This window comes from Bombus huntii, chromosome 2 (genome assembly GCF_024542735.1).
Source record: "Bombus huntii isolate Logan2020A chromosome 2, iyBomHunt1.1, whole genome shotgun sequence".
NCBI lineage: Eukaryota > Metazoa > Arthropoda > Insecta > Hymenoptera > Apidae > Bombus > Bombus huntii.
In genome coordinates, this window is record NC_066239.1 from 19822821 (window position 1) to 19849532 (window position 26712).

The 26712-nt window shown below is 37.2% G+C and overlaps 1 protein-coding gene across 3 annotated transcripts in view; it reads left to right on the forward strand.

Annotated features, from left to right (window-relative positions):
* The first annotated feature begins 12443 nt into the window (after positions 1-12443).
* LOC126876558 (uncharacterized) overlaps positions 12444-26712 on the forward strand; it is a 38332-nt gene continuing 24063 nt past the window's right edge. Inside the window, exons 1-2 of one of the 3 annotated variants that reach the window (XM_050639437.1) lie at positions 12444-12718; positions 13214-14340. In XM_050639437.1, the coding sequence (XP_050495394.1) occupies positions 14306-14340 (35 nt within the window). In that variant the 5' untranslated portion in view covers positions 12444-12718; positions 13214-14305. The remainder of the gene's footprint in view (positions 12719-13213; positions 14341-26712) is intronic. The other 2 variants (XM_050639428.1, XM_050639448.1) reach the window with 2 other exon arrangements.

Here is a 26712-nt window from a genome sequence, read left to right on the forward strand (position 1 = left end):
GCGAATTAACTGTCCTGAGAAATTGTGGTCACCTCCAATCAAATCAAATCAAATGCTTTAACTCGCGCAATTATGATTTTTCAGCGATATATAATCAGATAATAAAATAATTGCTAAATTGTACAATAAAATTGGTTTTCTATGTAAATAAAATACGAGTACTTGTAGCAAATGTATTTATCAGTAGTCTTTATAAATAGAATTTGATTGTTTGTTTGTTCCAAAAATTCTTCGTAACTAATAAGACCGTCTTTGCTAAGATCGGCCTCATTGAATACACGTTCCCTCATTCTCTCCATCTCCTCAGCTCGTTTTAATAAATCCTCTTAAGATGCTCCTTGAGTATAAAGTTTATCCAATTCTTTCAAAAATAAAGCTTTAACTTCGTTAGAATTTGATTTTTACATATAAACTTTACATGTATGCATTTACGTTTGTTTCAATCGATAGTATCATCTTTTGCAATAAATCAATAAATACTTTGAAACTTAATTTACGTGTGTTTATTATCCACAAAAAATGAGCTCAAGATTTTAAGATCGCTACTATGAATGATTTTGTTCCATCAACCAGACAAACGGAAGTGAGAAGGTCTTACATATTATAGATTACTATGATATTCGCGTGATACTATAATGAGTTTAGGGAAATTATTAAAAAAGAAAAATATAGGGAAACAAGTAACGAGTATAATATTTAAGATCATATTTAAGACGATCCTTTAATTATCTCGAATAGCGTATACATAATTTTATCCGGAGAACGATTCCCGTGAATCTTGAAAAGAATTATCTCAATTTACGGAGATTGCAACTTCGAGTCTGCTAATTACTGGTTACGAGTAAGAAAATTACGTAAAAATGTGTGTTCAGACTCTTCGTTTGTTTCATTCGCGTCAGTGAATTTACACATATGCATTATAAATAATTTTTTTCACTAAAATCTACATTTTAACTGAATTTCCAATTTATGAGAACACTTTAGCAACATATTGCTATTTATGAAGTAGTATGAATAATATGATTCGTTAAAAAGAAGGGTCGGTAAAGCGAGGTTTAGACGCTCGATCTAAAAGAGGATTACATTTCTCATGACAGATGGTCGTTTTAACGCCATTAAGGGACAAACGAACGGTTACCCTAATTCCCAACAGTTATCCTAATCCAAATCTACGTGCAACTTTAATCGCTATTGGAATCGATTGCCCATTTCTGAGAACGAATGGATGCAGGCCAAACAATTGCACCGTGTATTATATCGTGAGTCGTGTATGGCAGCTGTGCTGTAAATCCAGTGGATTATTCTTAAAACGGCCTACGGGCAAATTAAACTTGGTCACTTTCCATTAACCTTCGATGTATGGACCATAGAATTTCATTTAATTAGCGTTGGGTGATTGGGATTAACCATAACTGTGACGGACGTTTAATCGATCGTTTGAACGGTTGCCATTATGAACGGATACGTTGAAGGGAGGACAGAATAATACTTGCTATTACTTACTTACTGGAGATACTATAATAAAAAATGTAATGTCCATGAAATTACTAATGAAAATTTTTATAACGAAATGTAATTTTGCTCGCTTTTTAGCGAAACTAGCGATTAGAACGTCCCGCATTTTTCAATAAAAATTGTAAATTACGTTATATTTTTCTGTAATTTTCTATTTCAACTATAAATTAAATTATGTGTTGACATATTTTTAAAAAATTGCGTTTCATTTTATATATATTCGTTTATTTCTCGCAGATACGTTTACGTTAATTTAATTACATTGCTTATAAAGTACATTTCGCATTTAAATATTATTCGTTATATCTTATACGATTAACGCGTTAACGAAAATAGAAAGGTACTAAAACCGGTTGAAACATTAAACAATTGTTGTTTGCAATATAATCTAGTTTCAAATTTCGCCTGGCAATTATGTTACTAATTAACATTCGCCTGCAATTAATTACATGCAAGCGTGTTTATACCCCATAACCGTGATATTGGAACAGAGACCCATCGTTAAACATCCTGATAAGGAAAATACACTTTCAACTGCATAAAACAGTTTCGAGTTTCCATCGTGACATGCCAGCCGAGAGATAGCGAATTTCACGTGAGCATCGCGAAAGCAGCATCGTTGCCAGAGTTTCGCTCGTATCAGGGCAAAAAGTTGCTCGTTGCTGTATCGATTCGCGCAATATGGAACAAATACAACTAGGAAATCGATGATTATATATGGTCAACCACTTATCGACAACCTTAGAATTAAAATTAAAATTTTGCCAATTCCATAACGCTGTTTGACTATTTTGTGATAATAACATTCGATGGAAACTGGTTATGGATTCACGTTGAGGAACATCGAAGAGATTACATTTGACCTTATACGAATACGAATCGAACCACGCCCTTAATGTAACGAATTTGCGATTTAGCCGAGGAGGAAACGAGAAACGCTTCTAGCGCAGAAGTAAGTGGATCTAACGTAGGAAGTTATAGACATGCGATGTTTCGTGGAATAGAAAAGCATATGTTACATATTAGGTAATTCTTGCGGAAAGAAGTACAATTTCTAGCTTCCAACGTAACTATCGTGCGAAGAAGTACGCGAAACGTTATAATCACGAGCAGGTAATTAGATCGTATATTTATTTCTTGACTGATACTCGTGCTTCGTTCAGTGTTACAAAATGAACAAACGAAGGTGTAAATTAATCTGCGCGCAGAAGAAACGCAAGTTTTGAAGATTTAGTGACCTTCGATAATACAAAACAATGCTTAAACTTGAGAAGGAACTTGATTAAAACAATGGATTGACCCGTACCTTCTAAGGAGATCGAAACTTTTAAATGGAAAACTCGAATATTAAACAAATTCCTAATTCAGGATCCTGATACAACACCTGTATGGATCGAGAGGGTTGACATGGAAACCCTGGATGGCACAAATCCACGACATCACCTGTGTTTGTGTTCTTGGGGACTTTGGTTTCCTAGGATTTTGTTGAGGATTTAAAAGATTGTTCTCAGTTTACGATACGTACAAGACATTTGCCATTTTTTGGGAAGTTGGAATTTCCCACGTTGTAAAATTATAAACTTTGCAACTCGAACCACACCGACAAGTTATAACATTTTAAACGCTTGATAAGCCTGTTCAACAGCAAACGACGTATCATAAATTTCGGCACCAGATGAGAACTCGACAGTAGACCAAAGGATATTTAACACGTTCTTGCTCACGTTCAAACTTTCTTATTTACATTTCATACTCTTACGTTTATACTAAACACTTCAAATAATAACCTTACAAATTCACAAACATACTAGAGATCTTTAATCTTCCTCCACCTTAATATCGTTCAAGTTTCGCGATCCCAACCGAACACGGTTGCAACTTGACTGTTTCGCCACCTAATTGAGAGGTCGCAACAGATTTGATATAGCTTAAGTTTAAAATCATTAGGATCCTTAATAAAACTTCTCTTTGACGTTATACATTGCTAGAATTTCTTTTAGATATCGTAAAATCGCTTTTGTTTAATGTGTATTTTACTTTGACTTTCCGATAGTATTGGGAAATTCATAAGAATATCGGTATTTATTCTGTTATCAAGATTATCGTTTTTATTATTAAATTTGAGGTGGATAAATCGTCATCGTGATAGAGTACTTGCTGCTTTCATCTCATTTTTTGAAAATCGTGCAGAAAAAACCGGACTTAAAAAGTGCCGAGTGCCGGGATTCGAACCTGCGTCTTGAACGTTCGTAACCAACAGCGCTAACCACTGCTCTACCGTCGTCTGGTCGAGGATAGGGTCTTTGTGCAGCAAGCCACGGGACAGAGACCGTTGGAATATTTGCTGTCGAGTGCCGCTACAAATTATTTTGTCGTTTATCATATGATTTTGTGACAACTTACACGACTTGATTATACTATATACGTTATTAAAAATTCGTTATCTTACTATTTCTTTAGACTACCTAACTAATTTTACAAGTTAATTAAATTATTTTTTATATATAAATAGGAATTTGTCTTATCTAACTAATTTTACACCTTTAAAATTTTCCCTCGCATTTGATTGATGTGGAATAAATTACGTACTAGTTACTTGGCAGTAAATCAATTTCTTGGCAATAATTAGCGCAAGGTGTAATTTAGTAGTAGCTGTTAGCTACATAGGCTATGATTACAGCGATGCATTTCGGAACGTGATTACGTATAATGTTTTCCCATCTGAATGGTATTCGGAAACGTCAATGTGTACCTACGTGGAAATTAATCGAGCTGTGGAAAAGAAACTACAAATAGTTGGCGTCACCTTAATAGCAGCTGAGCGCAAAACAGATTTGCAGCCATTCGTACGCTAACAAGATTTTCGCATCGTGCGCGTCGCGATCGCGGATACCGTATGATTTACAGATCGCGACAATAGATCTGTAGGAACATGAATCGCATAAATTCGAAATCGTCGAGTCGTGTATCCTTATCTATAACTTCTTTGCAGCCATCGATCCATCGAATCCGATTTATTTATCATGTGAATTGCTCCGGGTAGCAGCGATTCATGGGATCGATGGTTCTTTTCTTAGTCCGGCAAACTTCGACGAGAGAAAGGTCGGTAACGATCAATTTCACGCTGAAACCTTCTCGAGGGTTCCGACGAAACTCGATCAGTGCGACATAATGCAATTTGCCCCGATGGTTCTGAACTTTCAGCGGACTTGCGAACTGTTGCTTCTGCCAACCATAGGAGACACGTACACGCGTTAGTTTCTCAACAAACGAAACTATGTCTGTGGATTGTTACACAAAACCAATCGATAGATTCACGTGTTGATGTGTGATACGATGACCTATACGAGCGCAAATATTTACGTTCTGGGAAATTGTCTTGTTTGCCAGGATTTATGTCCAATTGAACGTAATTGTTTGAAGAAATCGGATAATGTTTATAGACTTCTATTAACAGGCTATTCGTTGATACTATATAATTAAATTTTTATGGTGATGTAATCCAATAACATGGGTGATGTAATTCAATAACACGAGTGATGTAAATGTAAATCATGGAAAATATAATTCTTATATGTTTTGGAATTTTAAGAAAAAAGGTTTTTAATAAACGATTTATCTTACAAATCCTTTATTTACATTCAGTATAATATTATTTCTGATTAACATCATTTCAAGATCGAAACAGGACATATATTAATCGTTTAATTTGTTTACAATTATAAAATTAACGATCTTTCGAAACTCCTTTCAAATATATCAAAACATCGGTACATAACAGCAAACCAATTCGAAGCACTGTAAATTATACGATTCGACTCGAACTACCGTCAACAGTCCCGACTTTCTTTTCTCAATTCCCGTCAGTGCATTAGCAGCGAAAATACAAACTCCACGTATACATAAGTTAACCTATCACACGGTATCTTCGGCACAGAACGCTTACGCTCTTTTCAACAGACCATTATCCAGCGTGACCTTCGGAAGTTCTCAAGAAGTCACGGCAAGAACGTTCATCTGGGTGGCTAGATTTACTTACGACGAAAGAGACTTTTCCTTCGCTTTTCAGAGACACAGAGAAAGGAGAGGGAAGATAAGTGTTCGCATACGCGGCGTGTAAAAACACAGAGGCGAGAAATGGCCCTAAAGGTAACGAAGTTCTCCGACAACCACGGCGGAAGCTACGATTTTAAGTGCAGCTCGAAAGACATATTTCTGGACGCCGTCTATATTTATACCGCGCTGCTGGTGCACACCTATGCGCAGGAGAGGCGGCGAACGATTTACGCGTCTGGAACTCCCTGCATTCCGCGGGACTTTCTTTGTGTCCGCGTCCCGTGAATTCTATTCGAACGCGGACACCACGCGACGCTTCGGAATCTCGTTTAGACCCGCGTAGACGAGAACCGCGATATACTGGCGATTTCGTCGCGATCAGCTTATTTCTAAAGTCGCGTACCTACGAAACGCGCATTTTGCTTCATCTTCTTTTTGGGTCATACCGAATTCGTGACTTTCTTTTGTTGTAACGCACGACGAAGAAAGGCCGGTACCATGGCGATTTTACGATTCAACGTAAATTCCAATGTTATCCTACTGTTGCAAATATAAAGCTAGTAAATATCGCAATGTCGCTGGGAAATTGAAACGGTGCAATGCCCTTTATGAAAAGAGGAAACATTGACAAATGGTACTCTTTAAGACGACGAGGATTAGTGATTTCTGTGTACACATTATCTTAGTTAAATAATTTTAATTGGGTAAATAACATTTTTATTAAGGATTCTTAAGGACTCAGAAATGCAAAAAGGATAAAAATTATATAATAGAAAAAGATTGAAGACTCTTGGTCAGGCAGCAATTTCTGCTATGCGATGTCGGCGTAATAACTTTGTACAATTTGGCACTTTTATGCGATTTCTAATGGCATAATACGTACGAGCGTCTGATTCTACTATTAGAAATATTAAACTGTCGAATTGGAAAACGTTATTGGTACGAAATCATAATGCCATGACGTTACATTGCTTGTGTCACACGCTCAAGCAGGTCACCCGCTCAGAAACAGTAATAGGATAGGCTAGACATCCTGCATATCACAGCCATCGAAACAATAACCAAATAATAATGGAATAGGCGCCTCTGAGATACACCAGACGACAATCCCTCCAGAAGGACTAAAACTTCGCTATGAAAACCCTCCAAAATAAGCGCTCGAGATCAGTCTGTTGTAACATTTTGAAGCAGTCTGTTGTAGCATTTTGAATCAGTCTATTGCAACACTTTGAATCATTCTGTTGTACCGTGTACTTTGAACCGTCACTCTGTTGGATTTGCATAATAAATTCTATTACCATATACAAAGTCTAATTTCTTCGCCTTATTTGTGAAATGTTCGAACTGCGACGCGAGGAGATTGTCATGTAAAATTCGTGATAAAAAAAGAAGAGCTGAGCAATAGCTTAACTTGACTGTGCTTTTATATTTTTGTAGGCTTTTATTCACAAAGTGATAAAGTATAATATTACAATGAAGTAGTGAAGCTAAAATAGTTGTTCAAATCACAGCCAAGACTGTACACAAGACTAGACTCGTGGTCGAATGCTTGCAGTTTTTATATGTTGCGTTTGTAGGTGTTGAGGGGCAAGGAGAGAATTCTGATTGCCCTACGTAATGGAGAAAATGTAATGTTGCACTATGTGCAAAGGTCAGGTCAAAGCCTAACGGTTCACTGTCAGGTAGTATGGAATGACGTGGATTTGGGTATGATCGTTGTCACAAGATCACCGGCGATCTATCATTTTCGTGATTTCTTGTGTCTCCTACGTGACACTTGCGTGCATTGGCTCTTCTATCGTATCCTTACGATTTTTACCTCTGCAAACAACCTCTCGTTAATCTACGTATTCAATCACATAGTATGTTACGTCATATGTAGATCGTCCACATCGGATAATTTGTAACGACTGGACATGTTGCTTTCAATCTTGAATTCGCGAGTTCGACCGACTGAGGACGAAGGTGTCGTATCAGTTGCGAGATAATTCAACGCTGCTTATATAACGTCAATTCACATCAGAGACCAGGCCACACATCGCGGGCAGAATGGCGCCCAGATGTCTGGCGCGTACCCTCAATAGTCTTAAGTACCCACCAGGGGTCTTGGAATTTTCATAGTTACGGTCCTTCGGACCAAGCGAGGTTTCCTTTTACGTTTATTACGGGTTAACACGGAAAATTGGTTTTCCTCACGTCTGGTATGTTCCGTTAGCAACTTTCTCACGAGGGCGGCTAAAACCCTTTCTGGTCCACCAACCTTCTTATTATCCAATCGGAAACGGTGTCTACTGCCCTCACTTCCCTAACCAAAATTGTCATCGACAAATCCGATAGTCCCGTGTCCTTAGACACACCCACTCCTAGCTTTCCTCAGACACAGTATCGTCAGTAAGACTTCACTTATTCTGTATCTTTGGAATAGTCAACATATCTTTACCGGTCTCTACCCTTATAACAGTCGCGTACTTAACGTATCAGTGTGACTAGGTTTTACATAACGTGGTTGCAGTAAATTGTGATTTATGTTAATTCAGTGTGTATTTCATTGTGATTGCTGAATTCATAATAAAGTTTAATTAAAACAAAATTAATAGTTGTGTTACGACTCAGCTATTTTATTTTATAATCCAACCCTCAAGTTTACGTGACACTTGCTACGAAAGCTAAAATAATTCGTGAAAGAAACTACATTTCTTTTAGGTGATGGGACATTTTGTTATGTTCTTTAAACTTTATATCAATCATGAGATGGTGTCGTATATGGATTTGAAATTTCCTTTTCCATTGCAGTTATTTGAAAAATTCCAAGTCAGATAAATATGCAATTAAAAATGGACATAGTACATAATCTAAAAGTATATGTAAAGAGTAATGTTTTTCGAAAAGTTTCTAACGTTTTATGAGCAAATAATAGACGCACAACGTTTTTTGTTTTATATTATTTTGTCGAATTACGTACGATCCATTTTGTTCTGTTGGGACAAACACCGCGACATTTCACAGACTTGGTTTCATGTTTGTACGAAGGTACATTGTTGTAAAAAACACGTTTGCGAAAGAAAGACACTTTCCGGACAACCTAATACGTCATTTCAGAGATCTATTCCAGCAGAAATGCTGTTTCCCATATTTAATCTACTCCTCTATTTTTCAGAATAGGCATAGCTGCCCCCAAAAGTTTTACTTCTTTTTACAAAAATGATTTTTTTATAGAAATAGATATTTTATAGAAAGGATATAGCACGTTCAAATTTTAAAAACTCATATGATGTATACGAAAACCTTCGTGTATAGATCTTCGCAAACATTGAAAAGCTGAAGTTTCAATAGGGATAGTCGATATTTGACTCGCTAATTTCTTTAGATTCGCGTCATTTTAGATCTCCATACTCTGTATGCTAGAGAGAATTCTTGCCGTATTTCGAATGGAAGTCCACGAATAATTTTCAGACACTCCTCGGTCACAGTTTTAGTTTGGACTGGTATGTTCAAATTGGCGTGACATCAGCCAATCTAGAACGGTTATTAAGAACCCAGCCCTTAATGATTTTATTTCCGTGGCACTTAGGATGTTACCCAGTCGTTAAAATAGTTGAAATAAGATTACAATTCAGCTTCCAACTGTCGCACTTCTTGCTTTCTTCTTTTCTCAATGATATCGTTTCTATAGTGAGAATTCAATTTTTCGCCATTTGTACATTCTAAGCAATTTATTTTTCCAACCAGTTAAGACATTTAAAAGGAAATGCGCATGTTTCTCTTCTCATCTAGTAACAACTTTAAAGATATTCAAGTAAAAAATTTACATTTATTTTAGTCTAATGTATAATTAAGTAGATATATATCTTATTGTATCATTTCATGTTTAACGTCGAATTGAAATTCCCAATTGTCCATATTTTACACGAAAATGCATATTTTTCCAGGTCAAATACAGGAACTTCAATTACTTCAATTATTTCTTGAAACTTCAACATCAAATTTCGAAAATCATCAATAATCTTTGACATGCCGTCTGCCTGCAATGATTCACGCTATTCCCCAACGAGAAACAAAAGCAAAGAAAACGTTCGAATCGACCAAACGTAGAACGACTGAAGCCAACAATGTCAATTCATAGTCCCCGTGTCCGTTTGCTGATACCAAACGCAGAACAATATTTCACGAAATCACTTTACCACCCGCGGCTCGTTTCCAGGTCACTAGACAGTTCTCTCCAATCGAACCAAAAGCAAACCTGTCCAAGAGGCAGACTCATCAAGTAATAATAATTCATACGGAACAAGAACAACCGAGGCTCGAGGCTTCCCCATCCCCTTCTACTACTCTCCACGTTGTTCTAGTTATACAAATATGCAGCCCCTTTCATAAGTATTACATCACATTCTAGTTTCGTATGAAACGTGATAAACGATCCACGTTGTTAGGGAAATAATTAATGGGTTAGAATTTTGTACTTGTACGAGATATTAATTCAAAATACGTACATCGTGGTGAAAAATTGTGAAATACATTAGCAAGAATTTTACAGCTTTTTGCCAATTTTACAACTAATGGGTTCGTAACAAAGATGACTTTTGGATAATAATGCGCTTTAAGTTGCGAGAAGCAAACCTCGCGATACGGTGAAATGAAAATCCATCTACGTCTTGACTCAATTCTACCAAATGACCAAATCGGACAAATTGTGAATGTAAACAACTAAATAAAAAAAAAAATAAACGTCTTGACTCGTAGTTAGAACAAAGAAAATACTTAATCTCATTATAAACGGTGTTTATCTCAAAGATGTATCTTTGATAATTGGTGAAATTTTTATTTGCACGTCGAATACATGAATTTACAATTTAAGATTCCAAATGCAGTTTAATAATTTCCTAATAGCTTGTCAGATTTACTTTACTTTTTATTTATGAACGAGAATTTACATTGGAAAGTGTACGAGAGTCGAATCGATCATCGTTCTTGTTTTTTCATCGAACATCGTGAACGTGGCAGCCGGCCAGATTCTCCTGCGCTCGTGCTTCAGCATCGTTATAAATGTGGTATTCGTTTAATGTTGCTGCTATCGTCACCTAATAGCAATAACCTCGGAAATCATAGGTGTCGACTGCGTTCTTAATCTCGTGTTATATGTTCATGAAAGAACCGCTCGTTAGAACTTGTAATAGAACGGAAGCATAAATCCGACAGGGATTATTATTGCTTTCGATTAATTGACCGTTTGATCGATCGATCACGGTCGATCTTTAATTCGGTCGAGTGGATTCTTTAAATTCTTCGCGATTTTTGCATATACATATAAATAAGATCAAATTAGAAAAAATTATTTCGTCTGAAATTAAGTAAATACGTATAAAATATAAAAAACAGTTTGAAAAGAAATATTTTCAAAACAAATGGAGTTAGAGATATTTTCAAAAATATTTTTACTTCCTTTTCTTTTAAAGTATTAATAATTTTATAATATAATTAGTTCATTATTTTACTAACTTTTAAATGGTTTTAAATTTAATCATTATACTTATATCTTATCTTTCTTGACAACATTCGAAGCTACCTAAGAAAAATTTCAGTGTATTATATTTTGATAAATATCGAGCAGTGTTATGTTTCATTCCGTATAATTTGTTACGGTATCGGTATCATTGTATCCTTCTGACATTTATACTATTGTGTCTCAACGAATTGCATATTATACGAGCTCGTAAACCTTGAAATTGTCTGTTAGTTTATCATGTAGATAACATGGCGGACTGCCAGCTTGCGAATATTTTGCAAGCTTGCTAATTGCTCCCATAACGATCGCGCAAGCATAAACCGTATAGTTTCCATCGTGTGCATTTTGCTTCGTATACAGGATAAGAAAATATCAAAGGCTAATCACGTCGTATTCGCGGTCTCTTCCTCCTTTCGAAATGATGTTATACCTTCATTAAACTCTATACAAAATGTATGACGGAGATATTAATTAAGGGTTCGTTAATTCAAACGGAAGCAAGTAATTAAGGTTTACAAACGACAAAGGGATACACAGTCTGGACTAAATAGAAATTCTAGCTAAGAACATACGTAGAGTTAGTTACCTTCTCTAATTAATTTGAATTGTGAGATTTTAATAAAATTGTTAAATTTAATAAATTAACAATTTTTTAAACTTACATTCCTTATTTTCTATTTAAACATTTTTTAAATGTTTTTAGGCACAGCTGAAACAAGTTTCATAATACTCTAAAAATTCTATTTTCAGTATAGAATCTAACAAAATAAGAAGTTTAACATAATTTTTACATATTTGTGATAAGCGGAATCTGATAACGTAGCAGTCAACCTTGAGATAATGCTCCATAAATTACAATAGCACTTCAAACGTTATTTCGCTGGATATATACCTTAAAACATTTCGTGTTCGAGCTTTAACATTTTATGTTCAACAATTTTAAAATACACGTTACGTTATTTAAATACTTATGAAAATAATATATATCTAAAACACTACTCTTACAGAATTAAAACAGATTTCAAACGATAATACAACTTGTCAATTTCATTTAAAAGTAAATGTTAAAATGTTACGCGTTAATCTCAGACACAAACAGTAACATCGATGTAATCCAACATCCACACATGAATATATAATTAAATAAAAAGAAAGAGAGAAAAAGAGATTATCGCGCGAAAAAGCATATTCGAATGGTATGAAACGGTCTCCGTTTCCACGGCCGCCACCTGTGTATACATATGTAGACACAAAGGGTTCCTGGGGCTTGCAATCGCGCGCGGGCGCGCGCGCTTTCGAGCATCCGTATGAAACCTGCGCGCCACGAGGTAAAGCCGCCAGTGCCATTCGTCGCCGCAGTGCGATACGGTCGATAGAAGAAAACGTGGCCGACAGTCTCCGGTGGTTGCAGCTGCCGCAGACACCGTCGCGTCGCCTCGTTCCCTCGAGCCACGTCGACATTCACAATCCCGTACCAACAATTTTCCTGGAATCGCCCTTCGACGCGTTCTTCCCTCGTTTCACCCCACGAGATCAACGTTGAGGGTGGCCACGCTCGAATACGCTTCAATCCGCTTCAGGATGCCGTGCGTACGGCATCATGACGCAGAAACGTTTGGCTAGGATTCCCGTGAACATGACGAGGTAATCAGTATTCTGACGGGGTGTGCCGGGGAACAGCTAACAGCTGGCTTCTTCGTGAGACGAACAGAGTGTTGTTTTTGGCTCGTGTTCTGGACAATGGTTATTGAAAATGTTTTTTTTTCTTTCATTTTGGAAAGGGACGGATTATGTGTGGAGTGGATGTTGAAGCGAGGGTTCTTTTGGGGTTGGTAAATGACCCAGGTCTGGCATGATTCGCGTCGCATGGATCACCGATTGTCTGTGTTATCGTCTCGTAATTTCGTCAAAGATATTGTTTAATTGAATAGGTAAAATAAAAATGAGTTATCTTATCTGGGTATCTTAAATCGTCTTTAAACAGTCCATCAATTCAGTATCACAATACAATTTTTGTATACGTGGATATGACAAATATAATCGGAGCAAAGAGAATGAACGAGAAATATCGAAATCGAATACGAGCCAATAACAATTCGAGATGAATCGAGTGGCTACAGTCTGATATCGTTCCAATAGCTATCCACGACCACGCGATCCCGGGCACGATGGAGTGGTAAGACGAGTAGGACCGGCGCGGAAGTGCAACGACGATTCCGTAGCCGAAAACGTGCATGCCCGTGTCATCAATGGACTATAACCGTTCGTGCGAACGTAAACGATCGTGGAACACGGCCGCGTGGTCGGGCCATGACATTGGACTTTCGTAGAATCTGTTTACTCGCGTGGCTGCCTGTGACAGCGCCCAGTCAGCGGCCGATCGCGAACGCCGTCGCAAAAATCGTGCCACCAGGGATCTCCGACCTTCGCGCCAACGCTCATCAATCACTATCGACATCTGGAGTTAACGAGTTACGTAGTTAGGGAAGCGGTTCCCAGTCAGTCAGTTTGTAACAATCGCGTGAATCAGATACTACGACGTTCGGCGGTCGTGTTGCACGTGGATCGAGCGAAGCTCGAAGGAAAAGTGTACGATATCGGCAGATATCGTTTAGTGATTCGTAACTTCGCTTTGTATAGTTTGAGATTGAGGTACCATTTTATTAGCGAATCGCTATTAAAATAGGTATAATCGTTGTGATTCCCTTAAATGATTATTCGTATACGATTTAAAGCCCAGACATTCGCAAAGAGTCTATGTGAAGTTCGAAGTGAAATTCTGTCAGTGCAAAAATTCCAAGAGATACTCGCGCACGTAACAGTGGAGCAATCAATTGTCAGCAACGTGAGGCTCCATCAACGTGGCTGCTTTCCATCTCTACCCTCCCATCGGATCATTTCCACCCCGTTGAACGATCGACGTCGCGATTCTCGAAGGACCGACAGTCTTGCAGTAGGTGGGTTGGCGCCACAGGGTTTGCCAATCGATTTCAGTCTCCTCTCGAGGATGTTCCGCTTCGCGACGTAGCGTTTCGAGTTTTTACGTCGTAGTCACGTGCCAAGAAGCGTAGTGTGCCACGGTGGGGGGCCAGTCCGTGGGGCTGGTCGTCGATCGTCACATCGAAGGGGGACACAGTGAAGGGGATTTTTCTCGGTACCTACCTCGACATCGTTGTGGAAAATCGATCCGCCGTGGCAGCCACCCCCGTTGCAACCACCCGGCGCGGTGCAATGACCTCCAAACCGGGAAGGTCCTACAGCATGAGGTAAGAGGATCGTTAGGCAGGGAAAAAGGGGAATAAAGAAGAGGCGAGGGAGAGACGGAACGGAGAAAATAGCCTCCCTTTTGCCATACGTCCCGACGTCTATGACTTTCGCTCGACGTTTTTCTCTATTTCACTTCCGGCCGCATCTTTCCGTGGCTGGGATTTTAAAGCGGTCTAAAGTTGAAACGCCGACTTAAGGTTCACGAGCCCGCAATCAGCTTAACGTTCGACCACGCCGCTGGAATTTACGATGTGTCGTTTATAGGGAAACGATCGTTCCATTTTCGAAACCTGCCGCACGTTTTTTGGTCGCGTGAATGCGCGTAAACCAGTGACGTTACACGCATGTCTTCTCTCGCTTTCTCGCTTTCTCTCCTGTGTTCGGTCGCGCCTCCTCGCCGTTTAAACTCGTAAGGGATGAGGAACGACCGGTAAAATCACTGTCGCGATACGCCACGTTGCTCTGCAAACAGATCACAGTGCTTCCGTGTTAGATACTTTAGGAAATGGCGTCCATTAAACTCAGGGGTAAAGTTAGAACTCGGCAGAATAATAGGGATGTGCAAATATTAAGTACATATTCGGATACATTATCGAGGAAGCACATATTTTTTCCAAAATACAAAATTTTTCCGTTAAACAAAACTGATGTTTTACCGAACAAGCCTGAAATTTTTCGTCATTTTGAAACAGCACAATCAAACGCTTTAATTGTGTATCTGTTCTCTTTCCCTTTCAAGAAACCAAAGTTGTTTCGAATCTATTGTATCCGTATCCTTCTGTATACGACTGGCTTTATTCTTCTCTCGGTGCCCATTATACGATTCTTCTTTAAAATTAAAAGCGCTATTCAAACAGCGAAGAATGGAAGCTACAAGCGATACTTAACGCAACTACGTTATAGATGCTTTATTGCAGAGGAAGCAATTTTCTCAGTATCCTGATATTAATCCGCGGGGCATAATAATGTGTCGATTAAAAATATATCATCGAGTCTCGTACCTAATAATCATAGTTCCATGTTTACCAAATAGAAAGGAGGTGCAGGACTTGTAACTTAAGACTATTAACGCCAGGAAGATCGATCGTTTGTTTTATTTTCGTATTAAGTCTTCAATTTCGCTAATCTCCCCTGAAATAATTTCCTTATCGTTTCTATTTACTATTTCAGTTTATTTGAAGGGAGGAAGCATGTTGAAATAAATTTGAATTCGTGTCCTTGATTTCCTTCGTGGTCGTAAACTATCGCGAAAGCACAGCACCCACGCAAACGACGCTGCGTGAAACTTTTTAATTTGCCGGAGAATCGACCGGTCGGTCGATGCAACCAGGGGGAAATGTTGCGAACTGACTGACGGATAATTATGTTTCAGTCTGAAAGGGCCTTTCATACACTACGTGGCGAGATATTCGCCACGGCGAGATTATTCCCCGACTAAAGGATATTTCTGACCAAGAATGTGCAAAACTATGCTCGACAACTCATTTCTACACGGAGATCTTATTCGGAGAAACGTATTGAGCGGAACAATAAACCTTTTGTGTGGTGATCTTCGCAACGGAAATATTGTAACCCTTTCACTGTCGCAGCCTCCACACGGTACAAACGTTCAGTATGTAATTTAACAGATGTACATACTTATACAAGTAAAAAGTTGAAAGTATCATCTTACATTCAATACTAAAAATGCAGAAATCTAAACCTAAATCTAAATTGTTCATTTCGAATTCTCCGTCATTTTATTACACTGTTAATAAGTTAAATAGAGTGAGTAAGTCTTTAGAAATTTTATGCTATCCCATTAACATACATTCATAGATATTAAATAGAACTAACGCTGCAATAATTCTTTACGTTCGAAACTACTACTTTTACAAAAAGACACGCTTCGTATTATTTCCAAACTATGAAGAACGACGTAACATTTTTACGTTCTCGTACAAAGCGTTTAGCTTATTTCACAATTTTTATTCCTTTTTTCTCATCGTATCCGCTACTTTCACCAGCGTCACGTTTTGACGATTAGTTATAGGTACTCTCAGCAGGTTTACTTCTTTTCTTTTTTCTCGGATTTCCACTTAACTTCTCGCCGTATTTCCGGCTCTGGTGTTCCTACAGTGACTCGACACTATGATATACAATATGGAAGAGAGAGGGAAGAGGAAACGAAAGAAAAAAAAAAGAAAAAATGAAGTTGTTTCTTGTTATTAGAGCGTTACGCGACGAAATCGAAAGATTTATAGCATCAAACAGGAACTGAAAACGTAGTTGGAATTTCGTTCCAGCCCCACTATCTTCTTGGCTCACTGGTTGCGTGTGTTTGTTCCTTTTGTATCGAGCGTGAGTTCTTACGTCGAATCACCTACTTTCCGAGACCTTCGCTGCTAAGCTTACGTCGCCGGCTACATTGTGACCGTAAACAACTTGTTTCCTTCTTCTATTTCACCCCCTTTATGTACTATCTTCGTTGAATTTTATGGGTTGCTAGTAAATCGCTGTTTCTAGGACGCAAGCTCCTCCTTCTTTGGAAGGTCATAGGATTTTGTATATTTTTAACATAGTGTTTAATTCATTGTTATTGGAAATGTTTAATTGTCTTTCACTTGCCATTGCAGGCAAGTAGTAATTCTATAAATTGATTATATCGAATGGTTTTCGTTTCTTAGAACTACAATGGTCATTTTGCTGCAGTGTTTTTTTGGAAAAGAAGTTTTGCACTCCTTTTGGTCACTTTATAAAGTTTGCGTCGTACAGATTCACATTTTTGATAAAATTGAGTACGCTTAATCCTCCATGGACACTCATATTTTTGCACTTTTCGTGCACAAACTGAATTGTGTATGTTCACATTTATTTCCTTCTTTTTTTTTTACTGTCCGGTGTCTTGAAAAACCTAAAAATTGTCTGTACTTATCAAAGTCTTTATTACGTTATACCATGCGCCTTTGAATCAAACGTTTGAATGGCTTTTTAGAAATAGTAAAAATTCGCTTGTGAAAAATTGACGAGTAGAATTTCGTTCGGGACATGAACGACCCGCGTTGCCTATGAGAAGCTAAATAACCAATCTTCTTGCAAATTCCACGTACGGTATTCGCAAGTAATACTGTTTTCCCACGCAGTAAACGTAAACCCATCATCATACACAGGTCGAAACGAAACTTCCAAAACATTACCGGTGTATCCTTAAGAAGAAAACGTTTCTACTTGGCACGCAAACAATAAATATATTCATAGTCGTTCGTATATGCATTTATTGCTGTTGCCGCATCTCATATTCAAAGGCAATCTCCCGAGGAGAAAGGTGCGGCATGGGAATGGCAAGTTGCATTTCATGCATCTCGTGGTTCCCTTTCTATTACTTATTCATCGTTACTAACTCGTGGTATCGATCTTTTTAAATCGTTTATTCTAATTAACTGACATTTCACGACGAGGAAACGAGCTGCAATTTATGAAGCACATTATTATTTTTATTTTCTCACGACTTTTCAAATATATCATTACCAAGGTTATGATCTTTTTTTATTATCTAGGTACTCGTTGACATTTGTTCTAGGAGTAAGTCGTGACAATTAATTTTCCATTTAGCTTTACGATCACATTGTCGATATTAATATGCAAATAGCATGTCGTTTGACAGGATTTTCGCTCGAAATCGTTGAATACATATTCTGTCCATATCACGATATATCGATTCTTCCATAATTGAAGCAATAAATGTATTGCTTCCGCCAAAACAAGTTAGTCGTTCGTGTTTTCGTCCTACCGACGTTCGCAACACCAAAACAAGTTTAGTTTCAATGTGTCATCTTATAACAACCAACCATAAAAACCTAAGGCGCTAAAACAGACTTAAAGTTTTAGTTCTTTGCTCGATGGTCAAATTAATTGTTGACATTTCGGAGGAATGTTTACAGTAACACACGAAAGTATGTATGTTACGCGTGTTATATAAAATATCACTGTAGTATGACACGAACATTTATTACGTTAATATTTCTGGATATAATTACCTAGATCATTTAATTAGCACTATTTGTATATTTAAGACAATATCGTATATACCGCATCAAATGCTTTTGTGATCTCTACGAAATGTATTAGATATTTATGGTAAATGTCCTGTAATTTCTGCATACAAATTCGCATTTGTTAGAAACCAATACAAATACAAGAAATACAATCGTAATAGTCATGTTTTACTACAATGTTGTTGATATATTTCAGAATATTTGAAAATAGTACACATAATATATACGGAAAAGTTCATGGTAGATGTTCAAAGAAGAACGTGTCACTGTGTTGTATATCTTATAAATAACCAGTAACAAGCGCAATCAGCTTTATCATCTCTTACACGAATTACATGAGTCACATTTGATAAGACGAATTACAGAGTTTTATTTAGTTACGATGTATATTTCATAAAAGTGATAAATTCTTTATTTAAAACCACCTAACTATACATACATGTATCTCTGAATTCGTAGAAATGTTCAAATATCGAGAAATCTCATAGAACTGTGTTATTTCTTCAGCGGTCGTTATCTCGATTTCTTATGTTTTGCTTCATTTCTCCAGCAAAAGATCGAAATTGTGTGTCTAAAATAGACTGATAAACCCTGTCTACTAGTGCTATCGGTTAAACGGTTAGAAACAGGAACCACACCCTTTCTACTTGGACGATATCACGATGGGGTCGAAACACGTGTTTGGGAAAGGAAACCGTCGAACCTTCGATAAGTTCAACTGCAGAGACGTGGCTAGCGGATAGATATCGATATCAGCTCTCCTTCAACGAGAAGCGAGTTTATATATAGAAATATCGTAGCAGTCGGTCAATTGATCGATGAGCCTATTTTCGAGGAGGGTGCAGCTCCGTTAATGTAGAATAAAGGTATCCGGGTTAATAACACGTGGAAAGCACTGCCAATCTAACTGTTCTCGAATTTCAATAATCTTAAGAACTTCGGTCATCGATCGGTTATATGAGGTCTACACGCCAAAAGAGGCGGGAACCAAGACTTTTAATGTCTTTTAGGTATCGACGAAGATATACGATAATATAAATTTCTTAACATTTCTGTGTGGAAAAAATATTTGTATAAAAGGATTTTCCGTAAATTGGACGGAATTATTAATGCGATTTAACGTTTAAACGAATAATTTAGAAAGAAATGAAAGCACAAGATATAATACAAATAAATACAAGTTACTGAAATAGAAATTGATGTATTTCAGATTCTCGATTAATTTCACATTCAATGCAACGCTTGTACTTATTTTCATTTCGAAACAATTACGTAATTTGTTGAACATTTTTATATTTGTTCTAAATTACTGCGTGCACGTAACATCATAAATTTATTATATAACAAGGAAGTGGCGATATAAGTAGTAAAGCAATTAAGAGTTTTTACCGCATCTATTTTTGTCGATATCTCTGAAATTATTTACGAGGAAAGAGCGTCTAGTTGATCCTTACGTCACTGAATTACCACAAATCACCACGTAATCGTTTGTCCCGTCAATTACAGCAAAAATTATTATCGCTTTAGGAATAAACTGCAGCCATATAACAAATCGATTGTACGATTAACCAAACTCAACGATACAGCGCTAATCATCTTCGCTTTAGCCATAAATTAATTAAGTTGCATAGAAATCTCTCTGGAGAGCTCACGTTCGCTACTCGAGTTCTTGAAATACCTATATATACACGCGATACGTTTATAAACACAATTCGCATTTTCATAGAAGATAATCGCGGCGAACCAATTTCGATCGTTATCGTCTATAAAATTGACATAGCCGTGGTTTCGCGACGATTAAGAGCATATTTTAGATAACGTTACCGATAAATGGTCAATCGAGAATTGTAAATCAGTCGAGTTTGTTCAAGAACTTGTGTTAGTATGTTGAGTGAGCTTGCGTAAGTATAATCGGCGATAGTCTCCAACAGTGACAAGGTTAATTATCGTTAGAACAAACGTCCATTATCATGACGCTTCTAATGTGTTGCAGAACAACTCGAAGGAAGTTGTGGAAAGATGATATTCGTACAATGCGTTTCCTTTTCATTTTATTTGATGTGCGTGAATTCGAAGCATTTACTATGAACTTGAAGATTCGTTTCCCGAAGTAAGATAGAAAGTCGTGATGTTCTGTTTCGTTAGCCTGGTTTTTTTAAACAGAGACTCCTGCGATTGTTCAGGTCAAAAACGAGCCACCGACCATTTAACTGTTTCACTTGACCCAAAAACGCCGTCTCAAAGCGTAAAGTGCGACGGTTTCGTCACGCGTTTCTGCTTCGCCGTGTGAATCGTGCAGCACGCGCGATATCCTCCGCTTAAAAGGTACGTCATACTTCAATATCAGCTTATTATGTAAACAATTGCCGAGCGTGTCTATATCTGTCCTATCTGTATGTTCGATGTGTCTGGTTTACGAGTTTCGAGCATCCAAAACAGTTTTCATCGAGTTTATTTATTTATATTCTACTTGACAAAGAATTCCGAAGAAGCTGTTTAGAAAATATTTGCATCTTCGCTCTCAAGATTTTTTATATTCCTGGTTATTTACATTCAATTTTTCTTACAGCAAATAGATATTTATTACTAATTGCGTTACCGACGATGATATTTTTCCAAGAAAAAAAAAAAAAAACACGATATTTTACTAAAAAAAAGAGATAAATCATTTTTAGATTTTTATGTGCAATCTCTGATTTTATATCAGGCAAATAACATAATCTCAAAGGATGTCTTACAAGCGTTTCTCAAAGAAGAATTTTATTCTGAAAAGAATTTAAAGAGTTGTCCATAGTTCTTTATATTCGTTTCAAGGCACATGAAAAACTAACGCGTTGCGCGTACACCGTTTTACTTCTTATACAAACTGCCGATAAAACAGGTATGCGAAATTGGATGTAATCGATCGAGCACGTATTTATTTTGTACGGGTGTTATCACGTGCGCGAATACAAGGCCACGAAACTTTTATGTCGTTCGCACGCAATCCAGCCAGGGAAGTTCGATCGGTTCCTAACTCGTAAATAAACATGATTTCTCGCTTAACTGGGGAAAAAACTTGCTTCATCAATCGTGTAACTTCGATTCGTGGAATTTGTATTTCGAACTTTAATCTTATCTTTTATTCGTGTCGTTACTTCGTAGGTGATTATCTATTTTCACTGAACATCGTTCCAAAGGAAATACGATTCAACCATTTTAGTTGAGTTAATACCTAACCAGCACACTTTCAATCGGTCAAAAAAATTCTCCATACACTTTTATATGTCCGAATTACGCAGAGAAATTGACAACTATATTTGTCACAGAATCGTGTACATTTAAGCAAGTACGTATCGGTAGAGAAATAGCAAAGACAAGCGCGAAATTCAACACGTAATCGTAAATAATTCAGTATTTTTCTTTCTTTAAAAATTTGCATAGGTCGTGTAGTAGATTTACACAAGTTATTTACAAGTAAACAAAAAACGTATAGACAGTTGCGGCATGGATCAGGAACGAATAGCAATTGATATTACAAAACAACGTTCCTAGAAATATTTGAAATATGTGAATGGAAATCGTTGTTACGCAGGTGAAGAAGTTGCTTCTGCCTTTCGATTCACATTCGTGCTTTGTCGACAAAGACAAAGACGGGTTCCGAAATGTCCGGTTTGTCTTCCGCGTGGCGAATTCACGGAACGTAATCTTCCTCCAACAGCTCGTCTGCATTATCTGACAATGGCGAGTTATGCAATCGACTGACTAATTATCGGTCATTACGCGATGCCGGTGGCGCGTTCCTGGTTGCGTCAGTAGCCCATTTGCACGGTGGCTCGCGAATAAAGGAGAAATTTCAATGAAGAACCGTGGAAAGAAGAGATTTCGAGGTCACACGGAGAATACACAATTTTATGAACGAAACGGAGGATCTTTGAAGGATTCTCAGTAAATGGTGACATTATAGAAATTTCATAACGTAGAAGCGGTGGTCAGCAATGAAACTCCTCTTGCTTCTGTTAGCAGGAAACTTTTCGTGTTACGAAACTTTTCTGCGGACAACCGAGGATATAAATAGAATGTATGGAAGAAATGTTGTTCGATTGGTATTATGCAATAGGTATCAAGGCCAAAGATCAGATGAATGGGATTAACTTTTGTGACCGAATGTAAATTTCAACATTTACATGCATACAAGTACATCGTAATAAAAAATGTTGTTCGAAAAAGTTTTCACACGAGTAACGAGTTTATCGCGTAAAAAACAGAAAGACAAATGTAAAAGAAGTGGTGCAGAAGTGGAGCTACGCAAAGTGCACAACCCAGAAAACAGACGTTAACCTAATTAAGAAATGAAGAAGATTCCAATCTACTCGCAATGAAAATTCATAGTTTATCATTTTCCCTTTCTTCGTATTTCACACGGTAATATTGTACGAAAATATTAATCTACAAGTATAATTTATTTACAGTATTAAATTACCGACATTCTACCAAATTACTCGGCATAATTCAAGATAAACAGAGATAAAAAATAAGAGTTTCATGCACACCGATCAAATTTCTTCGGTTCTTATTTCATACGGAATTACATAGATCAATCTTCTTCTTAATTTATGTCACCTTAATTACGGACCAAAAGTCGGATAACGTAACGTAGCGAATGGTTACGTAAGAACGTCTGACATTCGCGTGTAACTTGCAATATTTCTTCGATGTTTCGTCGATTTATCTTTTTTTTTTTCTTCTTTATTATCGTCAATGATATTCCAGTATGGGTACGACCTCGTGGATCGAATTACAGTACCTATGCACGTAATGATCCGGACACCGGAAGTCAAGCCGGTGATCTTGATAGCATCATTCTCGAGAGACGCGCGTGCAATTCACGCGAACCCATTTCACGATTGTGCCGAGTTGTCACAAATAATTTCATCGAGTTGTATCGAGCGTGGTTTATCTTCATCGTCGAAAAGGCGATTGTTTGCATATTTTGTAATTGGTATGGAAAACAGTAACATTGTTATACTATACGTTGTACATATAAATAGAAGAAGAAAATGTTAATGCAAAGGAGAAATTTATAAAAGAAGATACATATATATAATTAAATCTTTTTTTCATATGAAACTTGCTTTTTATCGTGAAATTTGTATTATTCTAAAAATACGTTCTATACAAGAAAATTTTAATATGTTCATCGAGGGACAAATAATCACCATTTTAACAAACGAGGAATATCTTACTTCTTTCAAGATTTTAGAAACCTGACGCTATATGAGGTCACCATCTGCTCGACTGCCGTTTTATTAACATTTCTGCTTAACCACTTGATTACGTCTCGCGATAAAAAAGTAGTGGAAATATTATCTATGTTCCTCTCGGGAATATAGGCCATGACCTAGCAGCAGCAATGGACGTTTTAAATTACTTTCTGTGGCATGATTTTCCTATTTCTTTATAGGTATCCGACATTTACGAAGAAACATAATGCAGACAAAATTGTCAGACGTAAAAAGAATTTGTCAATCAGTTATAAATCCAATTATAAAATCGAGGAAGCTTGGAAGTCATCAGGAAACATAATTCTGTTGTCAAATTATTCTGAATAAGTGAAACGTTTCATAAATAATTAATAGAAATCATTCATAAAATCTAAGAACCAACAAATCATTATAAAGTGTAATTCTATCGCGAAATTATTCTGAAAAAAATTATTTTACTTTCCATGTTTCGGATAGTATACCGTTTCGTGCCAAAATGGTGTCATGCTTTTCTGGGTCGATCGAATTGTACCAGTAAAACACGTGATTTCGTTTTTTTTTCTTCGGTGCACTGTTTCTTAACTTTTTCACAAAGACAACAGCTGACATGTAAGAGTGGCGACCGGTTATCGTACGTTTTCGTTCGTGCCCTGACCGACAATGAATGACATTGTAATGCAGATTGCACTGCTCTGTCTACAGTGAGCGTACTCGGCCTTGAACGACTAACGTTATTCCGTGTCGCGTTCTCCCGAACGCAGTTATGCAACGTTATCAACCCTCAGCTGTTTCCAGGTCTAATCGTTTAGTCGTCTAATCGTAATCACGCGATTTATCGTGTGAACGAGTATAAAACAATGAGCTCGTGTTGTGTTATCACTGTTATGTTACCGGTGGAAGTACTAATTGCTCCTTATCTAAATCATGTTTCTATGACGTCGTTGGAATTTAAATCAGTCGGATGAAATGGAAATTTGTTTTTAACTGATTGTCATTCACGCCCGACTGCTTGCGAGATATTTTTATTTAATTAGTAGGAAACCATTTAATTTCAGTGTTATTTTTTCCAACCATAATTCTATCTTATATTCCATTGCAGATACGATATTTAATAAAATTATATATATCGTAAAATTTGATAGAACGTCTACTTATACAAAATTCTATATGGTTATTGTCAATTTCTCAGAATTCATTTAATAAATAATTATTTCATATTTACAGTGAACCTACTCTAATTGGAAATCCAAGTAAGATTTAACGCGAGACGTTAATAGCAATCTCATTTGCAGAAACTTCCAAGTATAAATCCAATCTATGGTATTGGATAAATGACGTCAATTACTTTCCATTTAATATTAATGTACACAGTCGCTGTAGGGTGCAAAAAATATATCCGCTATCATTTCTTCGTCTGTGAATCGTACGTGGCTCCTACTCATTCTCAATTCACGAGCGTCAGTGTCGGATTATCGATCGAGCACGGTGTTGTGGTAGGTCATGACACATATTGCACGCGTGTCGTTCGTGCGATGGCGTATAAGCTCTGTAATAAGTATGATATTTTATTTCTACTAGCGACAGTCACGTGCGTCGCTTACGGTCATGCAAATCTCTCTGAAAACGCACTTCCATGTCCGGTTAGCGTGCAACTGACGCTGGTTTCGCGCTCAGAACGGTTATATACTCTTCGTCTAATTGCAACATTGACGGCTCGCGATCTTATCTTTTACGCGTTGCTTCATTAGCTTCCAAGAACAACGTTGTGCCTTTTCTCATTGCACGGAGACACTCCTTGCAGACTGTTTCTAATTGTTTATAATTTTAGGTTGAAATAAGATGGAGATTCTATTTTGAAGTTTCGAATGCGTACTATTACTGGTAGACTACTGACTGTAAAGCGATGAACGTCTATCTTAGTCTATGTTAGATGATTCAACGGGAGGCATTGATAATGCACGCGACAAGGAATACCGTCGAGATGTAATCGAAGGTTGAAAACGATATTGCAGAAATGAATACGTGTAGATCCTGTTAACAAGGCCTCCGACATTCTCAGTCTTTTTTTTGGGATCCGGTGAAACTCGTTGCCGTTCCTGTTGAAGCTCAGCTGGACCTCATTTAGATAAGTTTCATGTTTTCAGACCTTCGCTCGATTGAAATTTTATTCGCCGATCGAATCATTCGGTGTCACATTGTTCTTTAATTATAATATATGTTGTTTGGATTAACCGGTGCTCGGTTTGAAGTAATCGTACAATATACATTCAAATCCTAAATATAAACGCAGAAATGTTCCTTCAGCCGAAAAAACATTTCCATACGAACAGCGGGTGAATGCTTACAATATACAAATGGGGAAGGGTGAGTTTATCAGATAGGTGAATCATAACGGAGGAATTATTGACACAAAGTCGATTCAATGGTCTCAGGTAACCACATACAAACCGTAGCCAAAATTTCTTCGCTAGGACGCTTCCTTTCTTCAAGGTACCTCGTAAGGCTTCCATTGTCCTCGTCGTAACAGGCCATTTTGCGTTTCAGCGTTCTTCATGCCGCGCCACGGAACACCGTTTGTTACGCGATCGTGCGCTGTGGTGAATAATGGTCACGTATCGCTAGTAAATTAAATTTGCCGATAAATTATGCAGATAAGGAAAAGTGCGCGTACGGAATGGAAAAACGTTCGTTTGTTCGGAGTTTAGTTTTTGTGTATTTCATAAGCGCTACACTGACACTCTTAATAGCATAATAATGAGTAATCATGGATAAGTGATTTTGCGTGTTCCATTAAAAAAAAAAGAGGTTAAGCTTTTCAATTACATTAGTGTCGCGTTATATCGTAAGTAAACTTGTTCTATACAAACAATGACACACACCACGTAATTCCGTAAATTATTTTTCAATTTGAAACGACATTCTAAACAGATGGCCAATATTCACTTACGACCATATTTTACGATACAAAATATACTTAATGCGCCCTAATTGCAAACATGAATTACGAATATTCTTATACAGACGTCCATAATGTATAGTAAAATTAAATTATTATCCATTGCCGGTACACGTGATGTCAGAAACACAAATCACA